Source organism: Trichosporon asahii (genome assembly GCF_000293215.1).
Source record: "Trichosporon asahii var. asahii CBS 2479 unplaced genomic scaffold scaffold00070, whole genome shotgun sequence".
In the NCBI taxonomy this organism is placed as follows: Eukaryota; Fungi; Basidiomycota; class Tremellomycetes; order Trichosporonales; family Trichosporonaceae; genus Trichosporon; species Trichosporon asahii.
The window spans coordinates 2,594,036-2,613,008 of record NW_014040855.1 but is presented as its reverse complement, the minus strand read 5'-3'; the positions used below and the strand labels follow the sequence as shown (position 1 = coordinate 2,613,008).

Below are 18,973 nucleotides of genomic sequence, written 5' to 3'. Positions count from 1 at the left end.
GCAGGATTCAAGAGTGACTGCTTTGACGTTTGGAAGAAAGGAATGAGGGAAGGACGGAAGAGAGTTGCAGCTGGCTGGGTGGCAAAAGTTGAGTCACGGTGACGGGTGACATGTGTGTAACATTGGAAGATCAGGAGTGGTTACACCTCCCAGGCAACGCCCAACGACACATGCACTAACGGGACTACTGCACCCACACGATCCACGTCAGTTTCTCATTGACACACTCCTTTGCGCCTCCATGTCAATCGCCTTTCCACTTCATTTCTCCCCATTGCATCCCGACATCCACCGCCGCACTACCTGACGCAGCCACGTTCACCACCTTCAACGATGCCTCCCAGGAAACGCAAGTCGACGACGTCTTCCTCCCGCTCACGATCTGCTCCGGAGCTAGCCCCCGCTCTAGTCAAGCGCCCTCGCACTCGTCTATACAAGAAGCAGAACCCGCTACACATTGACCACCTATCCTTTCCCCACATCATCGACTCCATTCTCGAGTATGGCGGCTGGGCGGTACAGATCAAGTTTCGGGCAACGTGCAAAGCCTTCCGCTATCGGGTCGACTCGCAGGTGGCGAAGCACATCGTTGTGCGTGCGGACGAGCGCTTTGCATACTCGACCTCGCCTAACCGGCGCATCATCTCCTTCCACAGCCCTGAGGGCCCCATTAGGGGCTTCCAAGCCATGAAGGAACAGCAGCTGCTCGACATTGCGACGTCCCGGCGGAATAAGGATCGCTGGCTTAGGGCTATATTCCAGCACGTCGAGGTCCTTGACATCGTCATGAACGTCCCCCTACCTGTGCGCACTGTGCTCGGCTCCCTCGCTTCAGCGCCCCGGCTCGTGCGATATGTCAGGCGCTACCACGCGCCCAACAGCGAGCTAGAGCGCAGCGACTTCTTCACCAAGGTTCAGGCACCGACCGTCGTCCTGTACCCCGGTATGCGGCTTAAGCACAACGACGCGGGGCAGCACTCGCCTGCGTTTACGCGCTTGGATGTCCCTGAAGGTCCAATGCAACGCCTCGTCATCCAGCACCACTTCAGGCGGTATCAGAGCCTCAACCACCAACGGCAGTACTACGTCGTGTCGTCCAAAAGGCAGGCACTGAAGGAAATCGTGGTGCTCTTCTCCCTTCCCGATCCCGACGTTAACAGCCAGCCGATCAACTGGGACGGACACGTGATGCAGAACCGGAACAGCCTGTTCACAATGATCTGCGGCCTTGCTTTGGACCAGCACCCCGATACAAAGCTGACCTTTGTTGGGCTCGAGTCCATCCCACCGGGCGACTTTGATTTCCGTCCAGGTACGCCGTTCGACACGGTCAAGGAGCACCTCGCACTTGGCGTGCGCGCCAAAGCGACCCGCCAGACATGGTACCCGCTCAAACCTGAGAATGTCGATGCGACGTTGAACAAGATTCGTTACCTGACTCTGGAAGAGTACAGGGCCGAGATCGGCGAGACCCAGTTCAAGGCTGAGATGGACGCCAGCCCTCCTCCACCTCCAGCCTCGGAGCAGCAAGTGCAGGTTAAGAAGTAGATTGTGCCTCTGAGTCAGCATTGAACGTTTGAGACCGGCACCGCACTTTGTAGCATAGTTCGTTAGAGCCCGTCGATCAGTTCCAGGCTCTTTGTTGTACATACTATGATGTTTTGGATAGCAAGACATGTCGGAGCATTGTTTCCAGAGCTTCATCACTAGTTTCGTTGTCGTGTGAGCATAGGATAAACCGCGGAGTGAGGTCTGAGCTTGCGTGATCTTCATGCATGGCTCAAAGCACGAAATACGGGGAGCGCTTCTTGCCGCGAAGCGTTTCATTGAGAAGCTTACAGGCTGGTTGGTTCCCAGCCGAGGCCGCCGAAGCCGGCGGCTGCGCCAAGGCCCAGTAATGTGGTGCACCGGACACAATGCCTCCTCGCTCAACCACCCACACCAATGCATGCGCTGTCTCCAGTCAGGTAAGTACTTCAACAGATGACAATCGAAAAGGGCACATGCATGCACAGAGCGGCGAGCGGGGCCTTGATAACGATATTCGCGGGCCGCAGATCGCTTTGCGGCCAAGGCTGCGGCGTGCTGACTGGAATGCGGGGTCCCGCTTGCGCTTGGCCTTCTGGCCCTGTCCTTCGTCATCGCGCGCCAGATCTCCATCGCTTTCTTGCTCAGCTTCTTTGTCCACCCTCGGTCATCTCTTGTCGCGTGTCATCGTTCATCTTCTCGACGCGGCTTCTCAACACTTTTCGATCACACTTATAACCTCGCCTTCAATCTCCCATTGCCTATCCTGCATCGCCCACCCATTGCACCGATTATCATCTCCTCTCCCTTGCGCCGCTTGTTCACCAGCCTTCCGCCCAACCTTATCAACTCATCAACTGATCACAACACCATTGCTTCCTCGCAGTTGCCCCTCACTCAACTTTGATGGTCAATCTTTTTCTTGCTCCTGAGTGCTTGTCCCTCCTACCGACCCCCACCATTTCGCCTGCACCTTCAGCGATGGCTACGACAACAATAACGGTCGAGGAAGACGACTCAACCTCAATATCAGCGGATGGGTATCCGCACATCATCGACGAGATCTTCGGTTACGCTCCGAGATCGACACTACTCGCCCTCCGAGGAGTCTGCAAGGCCTGGAGAGACCGCGTCGATCTCCTGATGGCCGGTCACATCGTGCTTGCCGTCTACTCTCCCGTCGAGATCTCCGGTCGGGGCGGAGTACGGATCCCAGGCTTGAAGAACAGGCGGAACTACGCTCGTGTCCTCTCCGGAACCCGAGTGGTTGATCTGCTCGGACCGCAAAGTCTCTCGCCAGATCGCGTCAAAGCGCTCCGGAGCCAGCTGAATGACGTCTCGGTCGTCCGACATCGACACCACCCCGCCGGCCGACTACCGAACAACGCCCTCGTTGGCGCGCGGACGCTTGTGACGTTCACAACAGTGACGGAGAAATACGAAGGCGGGACCTTCACTGGTGCCGCGGCGGTTGGTCCTCTGCCAGAAGCGTGTGAGCGCTTCGTCCTGAACGTCAAGTTCGACCCCGGCCGTTCCTGGCTCAGCACAGCGAGCGTGCAGCCGTTCCAGACGCCTGCCCAGCTGAAGAGCGTCACGCTGATCTTGACGCCAATAGCGACACACAAGGAGGACGAGAATGACCACTGGGTTGGCAACTTTGTCGACTCTTCCCGGACAAAGGTGATGGGCATGCTCAACTCCTTCGTGCTCAACATGACTCTCAACATTCCCCGGTTGCGATACACTATCGTGGATGCCGAGCAGCTGCGGCCAGCGTGGCTCGGGTTTGCGCCCGAGGACATGCAGGCGCTCGAGGAGGCTTGGCTCGACAACTTTGGAGTCATTCCGGCACGCGAGGAGGTGCTTGTCGCCGAGATCAGGCGGCAGGTGAAGCAGGGCCTGAAGAAGTGGAACCAGGTCGACGATGAGACGGCTGAGAAGCAGGTGGAGGAGCACGTGCGGTTCCTCACTCGGGATCAGTATCGGGACGAAGTTGGAGAGGAGGAGTATCTGCTCGAGACGGTGGAGTGAGCGAGTACCGTTTCCTCCTATTCATCACCGTCAGCAGCGGCGCCAGGAGCGCCTCCATCACCATCAGCATTGTAGACTAGCAAAAGCAGACCGCAGATCATCTCTAGAGCATAGTTTAATCAAGCCCGCACTTGCATGCAGACAGTTCATTAATTTAAATCCATGTGGATATCATTTCTGCAGTCTCGTTTTCGACACCGGACGGCCAGGCCATGCCCAGTGACTGATGCCGGGGATGGCGATGTGACTCGTGGACTGAGACACTGGGAGCAGCTGTAAGGCAGCGCTGCATGCACTGCGCAGAGACCCGTTGACCACACAGCCAGCCCATTTCGTTCCGCACAGCCGGCTTGTGCTGCTATGAATGGGAAGGGAGGGGAGGGCGCATGGCTCCGCAGCTGCAACGCTCAGACGGTCGAGCGATCGAGCAGTCACGCACCAGTGCAATGGCAGTCGGACATGCTTGCGGCTTTGAGCCGCAGGTGACTGAGACAGCCGGACTCCATGCGTAGCTGTGCGCTCTCGACCGCCTCTCAACTATCAACCTTCGCAAGGTCGTGTAATGACAAAAGATAGGAGAGGTGTCCGGATCATGTACCTTGAGAAATATTTGAGGCATCAGTATTCTTCAGCCAAGAGTGTATAGTACGATATAATCAGGTCGGGACAGCCTCTCTCAAGCTGGGCATCTGGACCTGCTAGGTCCAGTAACTCCAGCCCACGGTGGACTCTGCGGAGACCGCAGCGCTGTTTCACCGCGGCAATCACGAGGATAGCAGCGTAACGAGCACGCACGCATGCATAGACGAGGCTACTGCCCGTTCAGCTATGCAAAGTCTTTGTTCTTGGCATGGGTTTGGGTGCTCTTTGAGCTTTGCGGCGGGCGCGGCGGGGAATGGGAGAGAGTGACGGGGCGGCGGGAGCTGCGGTGATTAACTCGTCGTAAGGGACCAACGAGGTGGATGCCCGCCGTGGCCGCGTGCCGCTCGGAGCTTACGATAGGGGGCTCGTTTCGAGGTAAGCTGTCGAATAAGCTCGGACGGTAATGCAACTCCGAGTACAGAGAGTTCGTCGGCATGGAGAGCGGGCTATACAGGAATCGGGTTTGGATTAGTGGAAGGAAGTGGAGTGCAGGTGCAATAGTCACGAAGCTTGATGATCTGTGCGGTGCCAGAACGCTGGCCGTTATGCTGCTCTGCTCACTCTGCAGCCTGGATCTCAAAGCCTAGGAAGTAGCAGCATAGCTGGAGCTGACCTTAGAGGGGAGGTTTCACAGATCAGAGAAGGGTGCGTCGAGGGAAGAGATGCGAGTGAATGTGTCCTGGGTCTGCCACACTCATTTCCAAAGCGCTCTCGTTTCCATTGCATTATCGGCCAGATCATCTCTTCCCACACTTCTCTGTGCGCGGAATGGTACCTATTCAGCATGCATGTGCTCTCTGTCTGCACCAGATATGTCTCACAGCTGTCCGAGAGGCAGGAAAGTGATCGCTTGGAGATGAGGGGTGCGGTGCTCCACAGCGGCAACACCACACCCTCATGACGAACCCACGGCGCTCTACTTTCCACCCAACCCCTTCTACATCCAGCTGCAGGCGTCAGAACGTCCTGCAGAGATCCAGAGCTCTAGAGAGAGGAATCGAACTCCCGTCCTCTAGACAACGCACAAGCCCAGAGCCCTGCCTGTGCCTCGGCACGGACACACTCGTCGTGTGCCGCTCGGGTGAAACCCCGCAGTCACCGCATGCTCCGCAAGGCTCCGCACGGGGCGTCCCTGCCAAGACTTTGGCAGTGGATGCCGCAAGCTCCGATGCATGCATCTTCCTTCGAGCATTCGGAGATGCGGGGAGGCCATGCGGTGATGAGACGAACGTTGTGAGCGGCGTTTGGCCACATGGCCTTTTGTCGGACCGTAGAGACGGGCGAAGGGTGGACTGGGTGGACTGGGTCGATCGGTGTCTTGCACTCACTCATTCACCGATCCTCGCCGCATCTCCTGCCTCCTCCTCAATGACCGTCCCTCCTTGCCCTCTCCTTACCACCCATGCATTGTCTCGATGCATGCATGACTGCTCCAGAACTTCCCATACACGCAATGAGAGGACTAAAAGATCGAGTTTGCCTCTATTGCGCCATCGGCGACCCCCCAAATGCATGGACTTGGATAAGCAGATCATACAAGCGTGTTACTCAGTATTTGCTCAGCACGGTTGCTTCAGCATCTAGACAGCTTTACAGGTGTGTAATCCCCTCTGCTTTTAACCCTCCCACCAAACGAGAGCGGTTGTGCGCTCTTGCTGAAGCGCGTATGGGATGAGGAGGGGGCCGAGGGGGACTGGGGACGAGGGGCGCAGAAAACAATGGAGGGGCGCACTGGGCGACGACGGAGGCATGATTAGAAGCGACACAGTCAGTGCGGACACATGGCTGGGCACACTCGGATACACAACACCCGATCGTACATCGCGAAAGCAAGCAAGTAGCCGGCTTATCGAGGCAGGAGTCAGACTCTCGCTTCGCTCGAGTCTTCCGTGTCCTAGTGTAATGCGAGATACATCATGAACGCCTATGGCGGGTGAAACTATGAAATCCTAGTAATAACAACGGGGCCAACTCCTCTGTCTTCTCTGTATCAAGTGTCTAAGACTGGCAGAATACCTGCTCTCTACAGCTCATCACTGTCTCCTCCTCTGCTACAGCTCTGTGCACATTTCTCGCGCGCCGCTCACTAAAACCCTCTCCAAGCATCCAAGCTCGCTAACGCTCACTGCTTGCTCCGCTTACAGTTCGGCGCTGCTCGCGCCCAGGTGGCGGAAGAGCCACCAGGTCAGACCGGCGACACCGCCGAGCGTGGCCAGGCCGCGGAGCAGAATCGCGACGACTAACGCATTCCGCACCGCGGCGTAGAACGTCGATAGAGCAGCGCCCGACCAGTTCACACGCCTGTCGCTCGCACGGTCAGGGCCGTGAACGCTCTCCTCCCACGCACGCACGACCTGGCGGTACCTGCGGCCGAAGACCCAGATCCAGAAGTTGACGTCGGGGTACGAGAAGCGGGGGAAGACGGCGGTGACTCCGGGACCGACGCCGCGGCGGCGCTTGTCGACGATCGTGACGCTCGGCTTGCGGCGAGTGCCGCTGCCCTGCGTCATTGTCGTGACACGGGCACCACCAGACTCCTCGGGGAACCAGTGCGCGTCAAACGACGACTGCACAGTGACCGGCGTCTTGGGGCCGAAGATTGACCGCTCCGGCGACGATCCGGTCGACGTCGATCGGCTGCGCGGTACATTGCCGTTGATCAGAATCGTGTCCTGCTGGCAGTGCGCGACAAGATCGAGCGTCATGCCGAGAGACAAACCCCACAGGCGCAACAGCCGTCGGCCGCTCTTCGCGTCGTACCACGTTCCGCTGCCGCCGTCGACCGGCTGCTCAAAGTCCATGTTCATGTCGAAGCCTTCGGCAACGTAGTCTGGCTCGTCGGGCAGAAGGATACAGCCGAACTGCATCTTGCCGACTAATCCGCGGAGCGCCCAACGGATCAGCTGGTTGCGCGGGCTCAGTCGAGTGCTAATGTCGATGTCGATGTGCGCCCACTGGCTCTGCTCGAAGGGCGGGGCGAGGGAAGACAGAGGAATCCAGTGAACCGTCGAGACCTCGGACGGCTGAAGCTCCGGCGTCGGGCTAAACGGTGAGGTTTGGAGGAAAACTGCAATGTTAGCTGGACTTCTCTGGTCACTCAGCAAAACCTACCGAAAGGACTCAGAATCATCAGCAGGCGCTTGCCCAGACTCGTCGTGATCTCACGCTCATCCAGACGTCCGACCTGCACAAAGTCCGACTCAGCGAGGTCGATGCCGACCTCCTCCCAGGTCTCACGCAGGGCCGTATAGACGGAGGACTCGTCCGAGGGCTCCTGACGACCACCTGGGAATGCAATGTGGCTCGACCAACGAGAGGCAGCGCTGCCGGACGCACCGCCCGCAGGGGCTCGACGGATAAAGAGCAGCTCGGGGACCGTGTCCGGGTGATTGACCCAGTCTGCGAGGAATTAGTACGGAAACAGATAGATAATACAGTGACGCCGGTGTCTGAGTCACCTGGGTGTCACGTTGCCGCCTAGAACAAGCTGCCCCACAGGTTCCATGCATGTCGCAGGTTCAGAAACGGCAACTCTTGGAACTCACCGAGACGAAGGAAGTCATCGAACGGAAGACCGATTCCAAACTCGTCAGCCGGCACAACCGGTCCCGTGTAACCGGCAGGTTCGTTACCCTCGAACACGAGGTCCGGCGCGGGCCGCATCCGCAGGATCAGAGCAACACTGGCACGGCGAGGTTGGGAGGGAGGAGAAAGGATCAGTCGGGGAGGGGTAGAGCGCAAGCTCTGGATGAGAGACAGCACATTCTGTGCGGGCGCTACGTCTGTGAAGGTCAGTTTCCAACAACTGCAAAGTGTCCAGTCAGCACGCGACTCACCCATCGACATTGCGCAAGTTTATTACGGTGCGAGAGGCGAGAGTGGGGATAGATCGAGGGCCCGGAAACGAACGCCTGTGGCGGAGTCGAGGCAAGTGGAGAGGGGTGGGGGAAGGCAAGTGTGACCTGTATCTGAGATGTGACAACAATCGCTCGTTGATACAGGCCAACTCTAGTCGCTCGCTAAAATAGGGACACAGGGGAAGTGGAGGCGAAGGAGTGGTAGGAGGTCTTGTGCTGTTGAGAGGGGCTGGTGGTCAACGGTCACGACTCGTTGGGGATGGTGGCGACTGAGAGGGGTCCAAGCTTGTCAGGTATGTATCGATGGAGAGAGGGGAGATGATGATGTCGAAGGAGATAAAGAAGGGAGGCAGCAGGCGAGGCACAGTGGCTGAGGCCAGGCTGAGGCATGCATGAGCGGAGACCCCACACCGCACAACTTTTGGGGAAGACGGACCTAAATCGACACCACCACACGCCGCTGCGATCCTGCGATCCTGGACGGTATGACTGACGCGTCGCAGGCGCACCTCCCTGTACCTCACGATCACAGGCACGGCGCGCGCGCAGTCCTCTGCCGCCGGCCGCCGCACACGCGCCCAGCCCACCTAAACCGTTATGCTCGGTTACATCAATCCGCATTCGGCGGTGGGTGGAGTCTTCCAATTCATCATCAACCTCCTCGTTGGGGCACATCACGTGATGCATACCTCATGGCTTCTGCGTGGCCACCACATGTCCATCTGCTCCCGCGTCTTAGTATCAGACCTGTCGGCACCAACGCCTGACGTCGGTGACGGTTTACGGTTGTTGTTGGCTTCGACGGCTGCCGTCACTCACACACTGCACCATCATCACACCTAGCGACACCGGCGTCGACATCATCCACCGCGCGCAAATCTAGCAGGGATCTTAACCCAATCTTATAGGGGCCTCTGCAGAGATAGTCTCCCGCCCGCGCTTGAGTGTGCCGAGCGAGGAGCGTCCTGCTTATCGGTCTCGGCCTCCACCCCGCTTGAAATTGCATGAGATGGTGGCCGAATCCGACGTAGACCCTCAAAATCAATCGATTCCCTCCCAGAAAACAACAACGAGATCCAACATGGACCCAGCAGCGCCCCCCTCCCACACTCAGCCGGGGACTTCATCTGCTCGGCCCTCTCCTCCCGGTGCAAGTGAACCTATAGAGGGGGAACGGTCGACAATACCGACGTTGAGTAATCCTCCGCCATCTCTTCACGCACCATCGATTATCCCACCGCTTTCTGTCCCTCCCCCATCATTGCACATTCAGCGGCCACCTAGTATTCCTCCACTACGATTACATGGTCCTTCTCTGCACACTCAACAACGACCTTCGATACCCCCGCTCGGTTCTCACGGCCCTTCCTTGCATGCCTCGATTCCTCCGTTGCAAACCCACGCCCCGTCTTTGCACACGCAGGCGGCACCGACGATCCCGCCCTTGGAAAGTCATGCGCCCTCTCTTCATGCTCCAGGTCAGACTACAATGCCACCGTTGGCCACTCCAGCTCCCTCATTGCACGGGGCTGCTTTGACACAGCTTCCCGCTCTTGACCACCCTCCCCCATCGCTGCACGCGCAGGGAGTTATGTCGTCTGGAACGCTGCGAGCCGATTCTCCCTCACTGGATGCTGAGGGGGAGGAAGACGACGAGTGTAGGTTGATTCCCTTCGAGGAAGGACTAACAGCAGATGAGCGCCTAAGACGCGAGAACATGTCCAAGAACGCCTCGCTTCTTGTTGAGCTCGGTCTGACGACGTCGATACCAACAGTCCCAACATCTTCCACGCAAGCGTCTTCCTCAAAGTCCAAAAAGAAAAAAGGTCCAAGGAAGGAGCATCGAGATCGATGGGGCCATATGATCGGCCTCCCCGCTCCCGGGCGCAAACAGAGGATGGCATGCGTCGAGATCCGCCCTGACAGAAAAGTCAATCGAGCGATCGATTCCGGAGAGTACTACGACTCTACCAGTCTGACTGAAGGGGAGGAGAGGCGCTGGCGATTCGGTGACGGAGAAGGCGGGGAACTCGCCGAGGGAGAAGCTCCCGAGGTCGGCGGTGTAGGAGCGGACTTCCGGTGGAAGACCCTGGACCCCGCCATTGAGGCGGCTGAAGGCTTTGATCTCGTCGAGGACACGGAACCGGAGCCCGCCGTCGAGAAGCCACCCCCAGCTCCCAAGATTCCCTATTCGGTAAGCTCGGCATCTATCATACAGCTAGCTAATAGTCAGCAACTGCCGGGTGTTGCTTGTCACCAGTGCAAGCGCAAGACACATCGTGCAAAAATGGAGTGCCGAAACGTGAACCCAAAATGCACCAACTCTTTCTGCGAGCCGTGCTGTAAGCGGTGAGTTCGCCCAGGTCTTCTCCTGAACTGACCTGCAGATACAGCTATTTCGTGTTCGACGAGGAAGACCGATCATTCATCTGTCCCGTCTGCATGGGCATGTGCAACTGCGCCGTCTGCCTCAAGAAGCGAAAGCTGACACACCTGATCGGGGACAGGTTCGGCAAAGGGAACCCGGATCGTCTTCCCGGAGAGACAGTCCAGGCGTACATCGACCGCATGATTCAGCAGAAGGCTCCAGCCCCCTTTGACCGAGTTCGGTTGGTTACGAAAGCAGACGATATTCAGTCCCCGCCTCTTCCGGAAGAGTGGCAGGTTTACATCGCCAAGCAGACCAACCCGCATTTCGTTGATCTTCGACCCAAGAGACCTGGTCGGAAGCGTCGATCGGAGTCTGCGAAGGACGTGACTTCGCAGAAGGGCTCTGCTGAGGGGACTGCCGAGGCGTCGGCTGAGCGTCCTACAAAGGGGATCACGGAAGGTGCTGCCGAAGCGACAGCTATGGCAGCCGCAGGCGATACTCCGGCGGAGGCGCCTGCCACGGAGGGTCAGTCCTCTTCCCACCCAGCTAAAAAGATCAAGCTGAAGATCAAGCGCCCGCCGAAACCCAAGACGACAACAACGAAGGCGCCGAAGGCTCCAAAGGTTCCCAAAGCACCAAAGGCTCCAAAGGCGATCGCTCCCAAACCGAAGCCAGCGGGGCCGACGAAAACCGGGCGACCAAGAGGCCGGCCGAGGAAGAACAAGCCGGAGGAACCAGCTGAGGATCCGTCGCTGGCGGTTCTTGCCGGCGGCTTCACGGTCGAGGACCTGCAGAAGCTCGCCATGGAGTGCGCCGTGGCTCAGACTGGAGAGAAAGTCGTTGACTCTGATGGCGAGACAATCGACAACGGGTACTCTGACATCTCTCCTTACTCGGGCCCGGGCGCTCCTCGGTGGTCTAGCATGACGCCTCCACGCAGTCAGTCTGTGTCGCCCCACTCCGAGGGCTCCGTGAACGGGTCCGGAGCCCAGCCCGTCTCGATCAATGACTACCTGGCCCAGATCCAACCACAGCCCTCCTCAACCGCTGAAGCCACCCCCGTCATGGGCTCGATCGAAGTCTTCGACTCGAGCGTTGGAGGCATATCGCCAGCGGTCAGTGGCCTCTCGCCCATGGACCATACAGCGGGCCAGGTTGTGTCGGCTCTCACGCCCGACCAGGGCCCGGCAGTTGGCGGAATCACTCCCATGGAGCCTTCAAGCTCTCAAATGATGGCATCGGTCACACCCGAGCAGCTGCCCATGGAACCTTCTGAGCCCGAAAGAGTTGCGGTCATTCCTGTCGCAACCTACCTCCAGGATACCTCGACCCTGCAATCACACCAAACGGAACCACGGGAGCCGGCGATTGACCGACTGCCGGAGCCGCTGCCGGAGTCGGTTGAGAGGTACTTCTCGGATGCGCCAGCTGCTGCTTTCCGGTCCACGGCGTCGCGGGAGAGCGCAATTGAGCGACACGAGGAGCGTCCTCAAGAGCGGCCGTCACAGCGGCTTCCTGAACGACTTCCGGAGCCGCTGCCAGAAACTGTGGAGCGCTACTTCTCGAGCTCGAGAACGGCTTCTACCGGCTTCCGTGCAGCGTCCGCCCGCGAGACAGTGATCGAGCGCTTGCAGGAACCACTCTCGCAGCCATCTCTCCGACCATCCTCGTCCAACTATTCGGGTTTGTCGCAGACGCTGACATCACCTCTCGGCGCTCAGGCGGCGGCGCTCGGAAGCCAGCAGACATCCCCACTCGCCCGCGCGGGCTGGGGTGAGCGTCCGTCGTCAATGTCAACAAGCACGCCGACGCAGAAGTGGGGCGAGCGGACAAAGCAGCAGCCTACCCCGCCATCCAAGTCGCTCTCGTTCGACCGCATGTCCATCTTCGGCCAGTCAGACTACCATCGTGCTTCGACGTTCAGCCCGTTCCAGATGGACTCTTATCAGTCGTCGCACAACGACTCACCAACGCGGAGCCACAAGAACAGTAGCTTCGTCCACAGCCACAGCAGCAGCCACCATCACAACGGCTCACAGAACCTCAGCAGCAGCCTCAGCCACTCGAGCTCCCAGAGCCACGGGCAGAGTCATTCCCTCACCCACCCCGACAGCTCAATCCGGTCGCAACTGCATCCTTCGTCGTCGTCGTTGGCCTCGTCGTCAATGTACCAGCCGCACCCTGCTTTTTCCGAGTACTCCTCTCGTCAGACAGTGGTGTACGAATATGAGCGTCGCGAGCGCTCGCCGTACAGCCAGACGTCGCACAGCCACCATTCGTCCCAGCAACAACCCTCCTATACTGCGTACGAATTCGACAACCATGACTCGCAGCCTTACCAGAGTCAGACCTCTCACTCGCAGCACCAGCAGTCTTCGAGTCACAACTATAGCCAGCAATCAAACTCCCATCACAACCAGCAACAATCCCACTCCTCGCTCCAAAGCGAACCACATCAGCATCAGTACCAGCACGAGTACTACCAGTACCAGTACCAGTCGCGCCGCTAAGCATTGTATAGTGTAATGCATATATTCTGTACTACACGGCTGCCTACATGGCCCAGACCTTTGCCGTGCCGTCCTTGCCGCCCGAGACGAGGTACTTGTCGATGAACCTCATCCTCTCTGCCGGCTTGGTGTGTCCGTTGACAATGAGGCGCGAGTGCTCGTGCGTCGTGCGGTTGTACACCTCAATGCCGTTCTCGCCCGTGCACGCGACGACCTTGCGGCTGTCAAACTGCACACACGTGACGGGGTACTCGTACTTGTGCAGCTCGGCGGTCTGGCCCATGCGCATGTCCCAGATGCGGATCGTCTTGTCGAGCGATCCTGAGATGATGTTGTGCTCGTCGAACTGGAGCGACGTGACGGGCGCGGTATGTCCGTTGAGCGTGCGGTGGGCCTGGCCGGTGCGCATGTCCCACATGCGCACAGCACCGTCGCCCGAGCCCGACGCGAGCGCGTAGCCCCAGAACTGCAGTCCGCCCACAAAGTCGGTGTACATGTCCCACGAGCCGTCGCTGAACGGCGGGGTCGGGACGCTGAACGGCCCGCTGAGGCTGATCGGCTCCTCGACAGCTCCGGGACTGTCAAGAGAGGGGAGGAGGTCATCGTATCCAGCCGAAGCGTACGAGGAGCTGGAGTACTTGCGCCGGCTCTTGCGCGGCGAGAGCGGGATGACGGGCGGGTTGGAGATGGCCCACAGGATGTCCATGGTCTGCACGCATTGGCCGGTCGTGACGTCCCACTGCCTGATTGTCTTGTCCGCACTGCCGGTGACGAGCGTGCTGTCCTCGTAATAAAGCGCCGTGATGGACTTGGAGTGGCCCTCGAGCGTGCGCACGCAGGGGTTGCGCTCCTCCTCCTCCTCGCCGCCTTGCCGGATACTGCCCTCCTTCTCCTCCGCAATCCGGTCGAGCGGGTTCCGGCTCTCGGCCGCCTTGGCCAGCTTCTCCTCGTAGTCCTCCACCAGACGCAGGTCCCACAGACGCACATCCCCGTCCTCGCCGCCCGTTACGCACAGCGTGTCCTCGACCTGAACCGCCTTCACGGCTCCCTTGTGCCCGCGCAGCTCGCCGAGTACCTCGCCGTCGCACAGGTCCCAGACCTTCACCGCGTCGTCCTGCCCCGCAGTCACCAAGGTGCCGTACGGCTCGTCGTAGTCCAGTGCCGTCAGGGGCGCAGTGTGGCCCTCGAGCGTCAGGAAGGCGACGCCGGACGGCAGCTCGTCGTGCTCCGAGGGCAGGAAGGCGGGACCCTTTCGTCGCCGGCTGCTGGAGGAGACGGTCTGCTGCGCACTGGGCGGAAGAGCCTTCACGCCCGCGGCCGACGTGACGGATGGAGAAGCCATGAGCTCCTGGATACCCTCCAACTCGTCGTCGAGCTCCAGTCCCTCCTCCTGCAGCTTGAGCAGGGAGGCTTCCAGCCGCTTCCGGATCTCGGCGAGCTGCTCGATCTTGCTTGAGACTTCGTTGATCTCGGCGTTGATCAAGCTCTGCCTTTGTCAGCTTTCTGCATAGCCCCTGAAGCTCAGCGGTACTCACCTGCCTAACGGCCAGGTTGTCCTTGTCCTGCGCAATCTCGTCGGCCTGCTGAAGCAAATCTTCGAGATGCAGTTTTCCCTCGAGATGGGCCATGGTGGACCTCCGTTCTCTCAGCTTTTTCCGCCGGCTGCGCTTGTCCTTTCGCTTTGCCTCGTGCTGCGCCTCGATCTCGTCGCTCCCGTCTGTCAGCAGACCTCGCGCGCGGTCTCCCAGGGCCTTCAGACCCAGTTTGCCGCCGAGATCCTCGTCGACGAGTCCGCCACGAATCAGTCGCCGGCGCTGCTTCGACAGCTCGCTTGTCGGGATAGTCGCCTTGAAGCCGCGAATGAGTGAGACGGTTGGCGCCTCGTCGTCGAGTGACAGTCGGGTGAGTGCGTCTGCCCGCTCAAGGATCTGAATGCCTGTTGACGACGTCGGCTGAACGGGACCCATGTTCAGTCCCGGGATGTTGGTCGGGAGCCGCAGCAATCCCGGCCGCTGGGGCATGGGCGAGGAAGAACGGCCAGCCAGACCCTTCGAGTATCGCGGCTGCATCAGCGATGGCGCAACTATGTACGTCAGCGTGAAGATCATGGTGAATACGGTGGTGGCGATAATGGTCAAGAGTGCAGTGCCGGTCCTACATGTCATGCACCCCGGCACGGCATGCACGGCAGTACGCAGTGGAGGTCCAGAGCGAGCGCACGGCGACCATAGCAGAAACATCCGCACACCCCGCACCCAAACGATGGAGTCGGTCATCTCCATATAGCCGAGACAACGAGAGAACTTACAGTCGGACAGAATCTTGATACTCTCCCCGCGCCGGTGGTCGGTCGAAAACGGCGTCAGCACAGCCTCGCGCGCGATCGTGTATGTGTCCGACGCCGCGTTCGTCAGCGACGACAGCGTCGACCCTGACGCGTCGCGAGACATGGCGCTGCTCTCCTCTCAAGGCGCAAAGTGGGGCCGGATCGTATGTGGAGTCGTGTGTGCCGAGTGCCGGTACCGGTGCAGTCGAGGTCGATGCTTAGAGTGTACAGTGCAAGGTCTATGTAAACAAGAAGGGGAGCGTCGCAGTGGAAAAGGAGATGCAGAGGCCGAGAAGTGGATAGGCGACGCAGCGAAAGTCGGATGTCCGACAGACCCAGCCATGTGGTTTCAATCTGCCCCGCATCAGCGGCCAATGACGAAACACGCCGCCGCCTCTATTTTGCTTTCTGCACCTCCACCCCCATCCACCTCCAGTCACCACCACCGGCATGGCGCTCGTCACCGTCTCCGGCTTCCCGTGCGTCGGCAAGACGAAGCGGTCCCAGGAGCTCAAGGCCTACTTCGAGGACAAGCTCAAGGCTGGCGAGGGCGGTCCTATCACCGCTGTCACGATCGTGGACGATGAGAGCGTGCACGTGACTCGAGCGAGCTACGATGGTGAGTATCGGCGGGGTGCCATGTCGAGCAGCAAGCGCAGAGCGAAGTGCCCTACGCCGCGCTTGTGGCGAACAGCTATGTAGTTACGGATCAAGCTTACATCAGACTCTCCTAGCGAAAAGCCAGCACGGGCAGCGCTCTTCACGGCGGCCACGCGAAGTCTGAACCCGTCGACGATCACCATCCTCGATTCCGCCAACTACATCAAAGGGTTCCGATACCAGCTCTACTGTGCAGCGCGGGAGGCGGGTGTGCGTGTCGCCACCGTGCATCCCGTTGCTCCGCCGGATAAGTGCAAGGGGTGGGAGGGGGAGCGGGGCAAGCTCTACAAGCCCGAGACGTGAGTGTCTACTTTGGCCCTTCTTGGCAGGCTGCGGGAAGGTCCGTCTCCTCGACCGTTCAGCATTTTTGAAGCCAAGCTAGCGCATTGTTCAGTGAAGCTGACGTCAGATTTGAGAACATGATGATGCGCTACGAGGAGCCGAGCTCCATGGCGCGGTGGGACAGTCCCCTCTTCGTCCTTCCTTGGGACGAGGAAGTCCCACTCGAGGATATCTGGCTCGCAGTCACGAAGGGCGAGAAGAAGCCGCCGACAAATTCAGCGCAGCACGTGAGTCACCCGAGTCACCTTTGTCCCCTCCTTTGGGCAACCCTTTGGTTATATGTGCCCCAAAGCTAACCATTCGCAGAGGACGAAACCTCCCCCGAACACGATGCAGATCTTGACGGGCACGACGAGCACAATCGTCCAGCTTATCATCTCGCACCTGCAGGCTGGAGGTGGTACGACGCTGCCCATTCCTTCTCCGCCAGCTGCGGCAGGACTCGTGCTGAACCTCCCGCCGGCGAGGAAGCCGACACTCTCAGAGCTGCAGCGCTTGAAGCGCACGTACGAGAGCAACCAGATGGCTGCGCAGAAGACTGGATCCAAGGGCGCGGGGATCTGGACTGAGGCTGGTGTCGCCTCTGGCTTCGTCACCTTCCTGCAGATGAACTGGGGCACTGCGTAGGCGGCCCAATAGACTGATCTAGAGTATGCATATGTGTATCACTATGTACAATGGAGTTGAGGATGTCTACGTTTCTATATGTCTTCAGCGGTACAGCTTGGTCGGGGAGAAGCGGTTGTGGTACACGATGCGCTTCTCTGCAGTCTCAAGGTGATCCTTGGCGACGTTGATGTTGGCCATGATGTGGTGCAGGCGTGCTTCTTCCTCTGGGCTCGCGGCGCGGTCGGGGTGATTCTGAAGCGTGAGTTCACGGTACACCTCCTTGATCTCGGCGTCGACCTCCTTCTCGTGGAAGTACTGCAGATGTCTCGGCTCCGGCACCATTCCGAGACGTTTGTAGTATGACCGCGGATCGGAGATGATCTTGTGCACTGCCGGCTGAGGGCGGCCGGCGGCGTACTGCTTCTCCTCGTACGCAGCCACCACCTGCGACGGCGCGCCCGGCGTACCGGGCGTCACTCTGCCGTCATCGGACCCAACAGCAGCCCATGCTCGCTGACGCTGGACCTGTTCGCGCAGTCTTTGGCGAAGAAGACGGTTCCGCGTCTCGACCTGCTCGCGACTATCGGTTACTGTTGGTCCCGCTTTGGCCGTTGGCCGGGTACCAGCAGAACCGGCCACATTTGACGGGCCGGCGGCGGAAGCGGTGGAAGAGACGGACGCAGCTCTCCTCCGCAGGTGCTCCGAGACGCTCGGTCCTCTCCTTTGAATACCAGGGAACAGCGGATCGGCTATCGGCTTGCCCTGCAGGAATGCGGGTGTGTAGGTGCTGTTTGTCAGTTCCGGCAGGAAGCGAGCAACTTACTCAAAGCTGAGCCGATTTCCACCGGCCTGACTCGTCGGCGACCAGGGCAGAATAGTCGCATCCTCCCAAACACTCTTCTGGATGGGATTGCTCCGCATCGAGGAGATGAGAAACTCGTGCAGCTCTGCCGAGTGGGAGGGTGGGCAGTGACCGATGGCGATTGTGTTCTGAGCAGGGATCCACTGCATATGCACAGGACGATTCGGGCCAGCAAGATCGTCCTCGGACCTGCGTCCAAAGCCCCCAGGTATGCGAACCAGAGGCCGCAGGCCGCCGTTCTGCACCTCTCCCGTGTCGAAGTACGCCTCCTTGTCGGGGTCGTTCGTCTGTCGATAGATGAGTTTGTAGTGCGGGAAGATGAACGAAGACTGCGATATTAGCTGGGACGCAGACGATGCTTAAGCTCACCGTGTCTCCTAGTATGTTCACTTCCCGCAATTTGTCCGCAAGCATCGTCTTCCCCTGCGACGCAGAGTATAGCAGGGGCTGCCTGTCCGCGATCGCCTGGAGCAGCTCTCGGCTCATCTTCGGCGGGCCGTACGCGAACTTCGCCGCAAACAGTGGATCGTAATGCGGAAAGAGATGCGCATTGTCGCCTCGCACAATGCGCTCCAGTGAAGGGTCCTCCGAGCACACAGCCATGTCAAACGAGTCCGGCGTCAGGACGAGGCCGCTGATTGTTAGTTTCGGAGAGAGCAGCGAGTCTAAACTCACTGTGCCCAGTGTGTCTCCGGTACAGCGGCTATCGTGAACATCTGCGCCGTCGGCCACTGGGTTTGCTTGAACCTCAACTTGCGGGTCCCGTCCTCAACATTCTTCACGAACCATGTCCGGTTGATGTGCACGATGAGAGTCCAGAACGGCACGAGATGCGGTTCTGCCTCAACCTTGCTCGAGAACTGCGAGTCAGCAAACCCCGATGCTGCAACTCACCAGGCCACCTGACAGCCAAGCCATTCGGCTTTTGTAGTTGTTCGCCTCCTTTGGAAACTGCAGGTCGGGGAAGAACTGTATCCGATCAAAGGGATCCTGCGCGCGAAGTACCGTCTCGAGTTCGGACGCCTTCCGCCTGTGAGGAGGTGAGGCGGAGAAAGCCCGGCACTGTGCCCGCGCACATCGTCCGACGGATATTCGTCGTGGAAGCACCGTGGCCACCAGCATCGTTTCACTTCGTCGATGTCGATGAGCGTTGGGCGATCGAAGAAAGGCGCTCGGTCTGTCTTCCTCGACTTTTGCCGCTCAACATCCCATCGTCCGCCGCTCGAGCTTGGTCAC

General features: G+C 59.3%; 7 protein-coding genes across 7 annotated transcripts; 4 read left to right on the top strand and 3 right to left on the bottom strand.

Annotated features, from left to right (window-relative positions):
* Positions 1-333: 333 nt before the first annotated feature.
* A1Q1_04856 (uncharacterized protein) lies at positions 334-1,548 on the top strand (the record flags this gene model as incomplete). The annotated part of the gene is made up of 1 exon (XM_014323094.1): positions 334-1,548. The coding sequence occupies one exon, from the start codon at positions 334-336 to the stop codon at positions 1,546-1,548; it is 1,215 nt and encodes a 404-aa protein (XP_014178569.1).
* Positions 1,549-2,508: 960 nt separating this feature from the next.
* A1Q1_04855 (uncharacterized protein) lies at positions 2,509-3,558 on the top strand (the record flags this gene model as incomplete). The annotated part of the gene is made up of 1 exon (XM_014323093.1): positions 2,509-3,558. One exon carries the CDS (start codon positions 2,509-2,511, stop codon positions 3,556-3,558), a length of 1,050 nt encoding a protein of 349 aa, XP_014178568.1.
* Positions 3,559-6,338: 2,780 nt separating this feature from the next.
* Positions 6,339-8,046, bottom strand: A1Q1_04854 (uncharacterized protein; the record flags this gene model as incomplete). The annotated part of the gene is made up of 4 exons (XM_014323092.1): positions 6,339-7,267; positions 7,312-7,599; positions 7,746-7,976; positions 8,037-8,046. 4 exons carry the CDS (start codon positions 8,044-8,046, stop codon positions 6,339-6,341), a joined length of 1,458 nt encoding a protein of 485 aa, XP_014178567.1.
* Positions 8,047-9,138: 1,092 nt separating this feature from the next.
* Positions 9,139-12,938, top strand: A1Q1_04853 (uncharacterized protein; the record flags this gene model as incomplete). Its single annotated transcript, XM_014323091.1, has 3 exons — positions 9,139-10,251; positions 10,318-10,406; positions 10,451-12,938. 3 exons carry the CDS (start codon positions 9,139-9,141, stop codon positions 12,936-12,938), a joined length of 3,690 nt encoding a protein of 1,229 aa, XP_014178566.1.
* Positions 12,939-12,981: 43 nt separating this feature from the next.
* On the bottom strand, positions 12,982-14,905 carry A1Q1_04852 (peripheral protein of the cytosolic face of the outer membrane, Mdv1p; the record flags this gene model as incomplete). Its single annotated transcript, XM_014323090.1, has 2 exons — positions 12,982-14,424; positions 14,474-14,905. 2 exons carry the CDS (start codon positions 14,903-14,905, stop codon positions 12,982-12,984), a joined length of 1,875 nt encoding a protein of 624 aa, XP_014178565.1.
* An 809-nt stretch (positions 14,906-15,714) lies between these two features.
* Positions 15,715-16,893, top strand: A1Q1_04851 (uncharacterized protein; the record flags this gene model as incomplete). The annotated part of the gene is made up of 4 exons (XM_014323089.1): positions 15,715-15,883; positions 15,989-16,223; positions 16,319-16,493; positions 16,573-16,893. The coding sequence occupies 4 exons, from the start codon at positions 15,715-15,717 to the stop codon at positions 16,891-16,893; spliced, it is 900 nt and encodes a 299-aa protein (XP_014178564.1).
* Positions 16,894-16,977: 84 nt separating this feature from the next.
* Positions 16,978-18,859, bottom strand: A1Q1_04850 (uncharacterized protein; the record flags this gene model as incomplete). The annotated part of the gene is made up of 5 exons (XM_014323088.1): positions 16,978-17,596; positions 17,699-18,024; positions 18,107-18,371; positions 18,413-18,585; positions 18,632-18,859. The coding sequence occupies 5 exons, from the start codon at positions 18,857-18,859 to the stop codon at positions 16,978-16,980; spliced, it is 1,611 nt and encodes a 536-aa protein (XP_014178563.1).
* Positions 18,860-18,973: the final 114 nt, after the last annotated feature.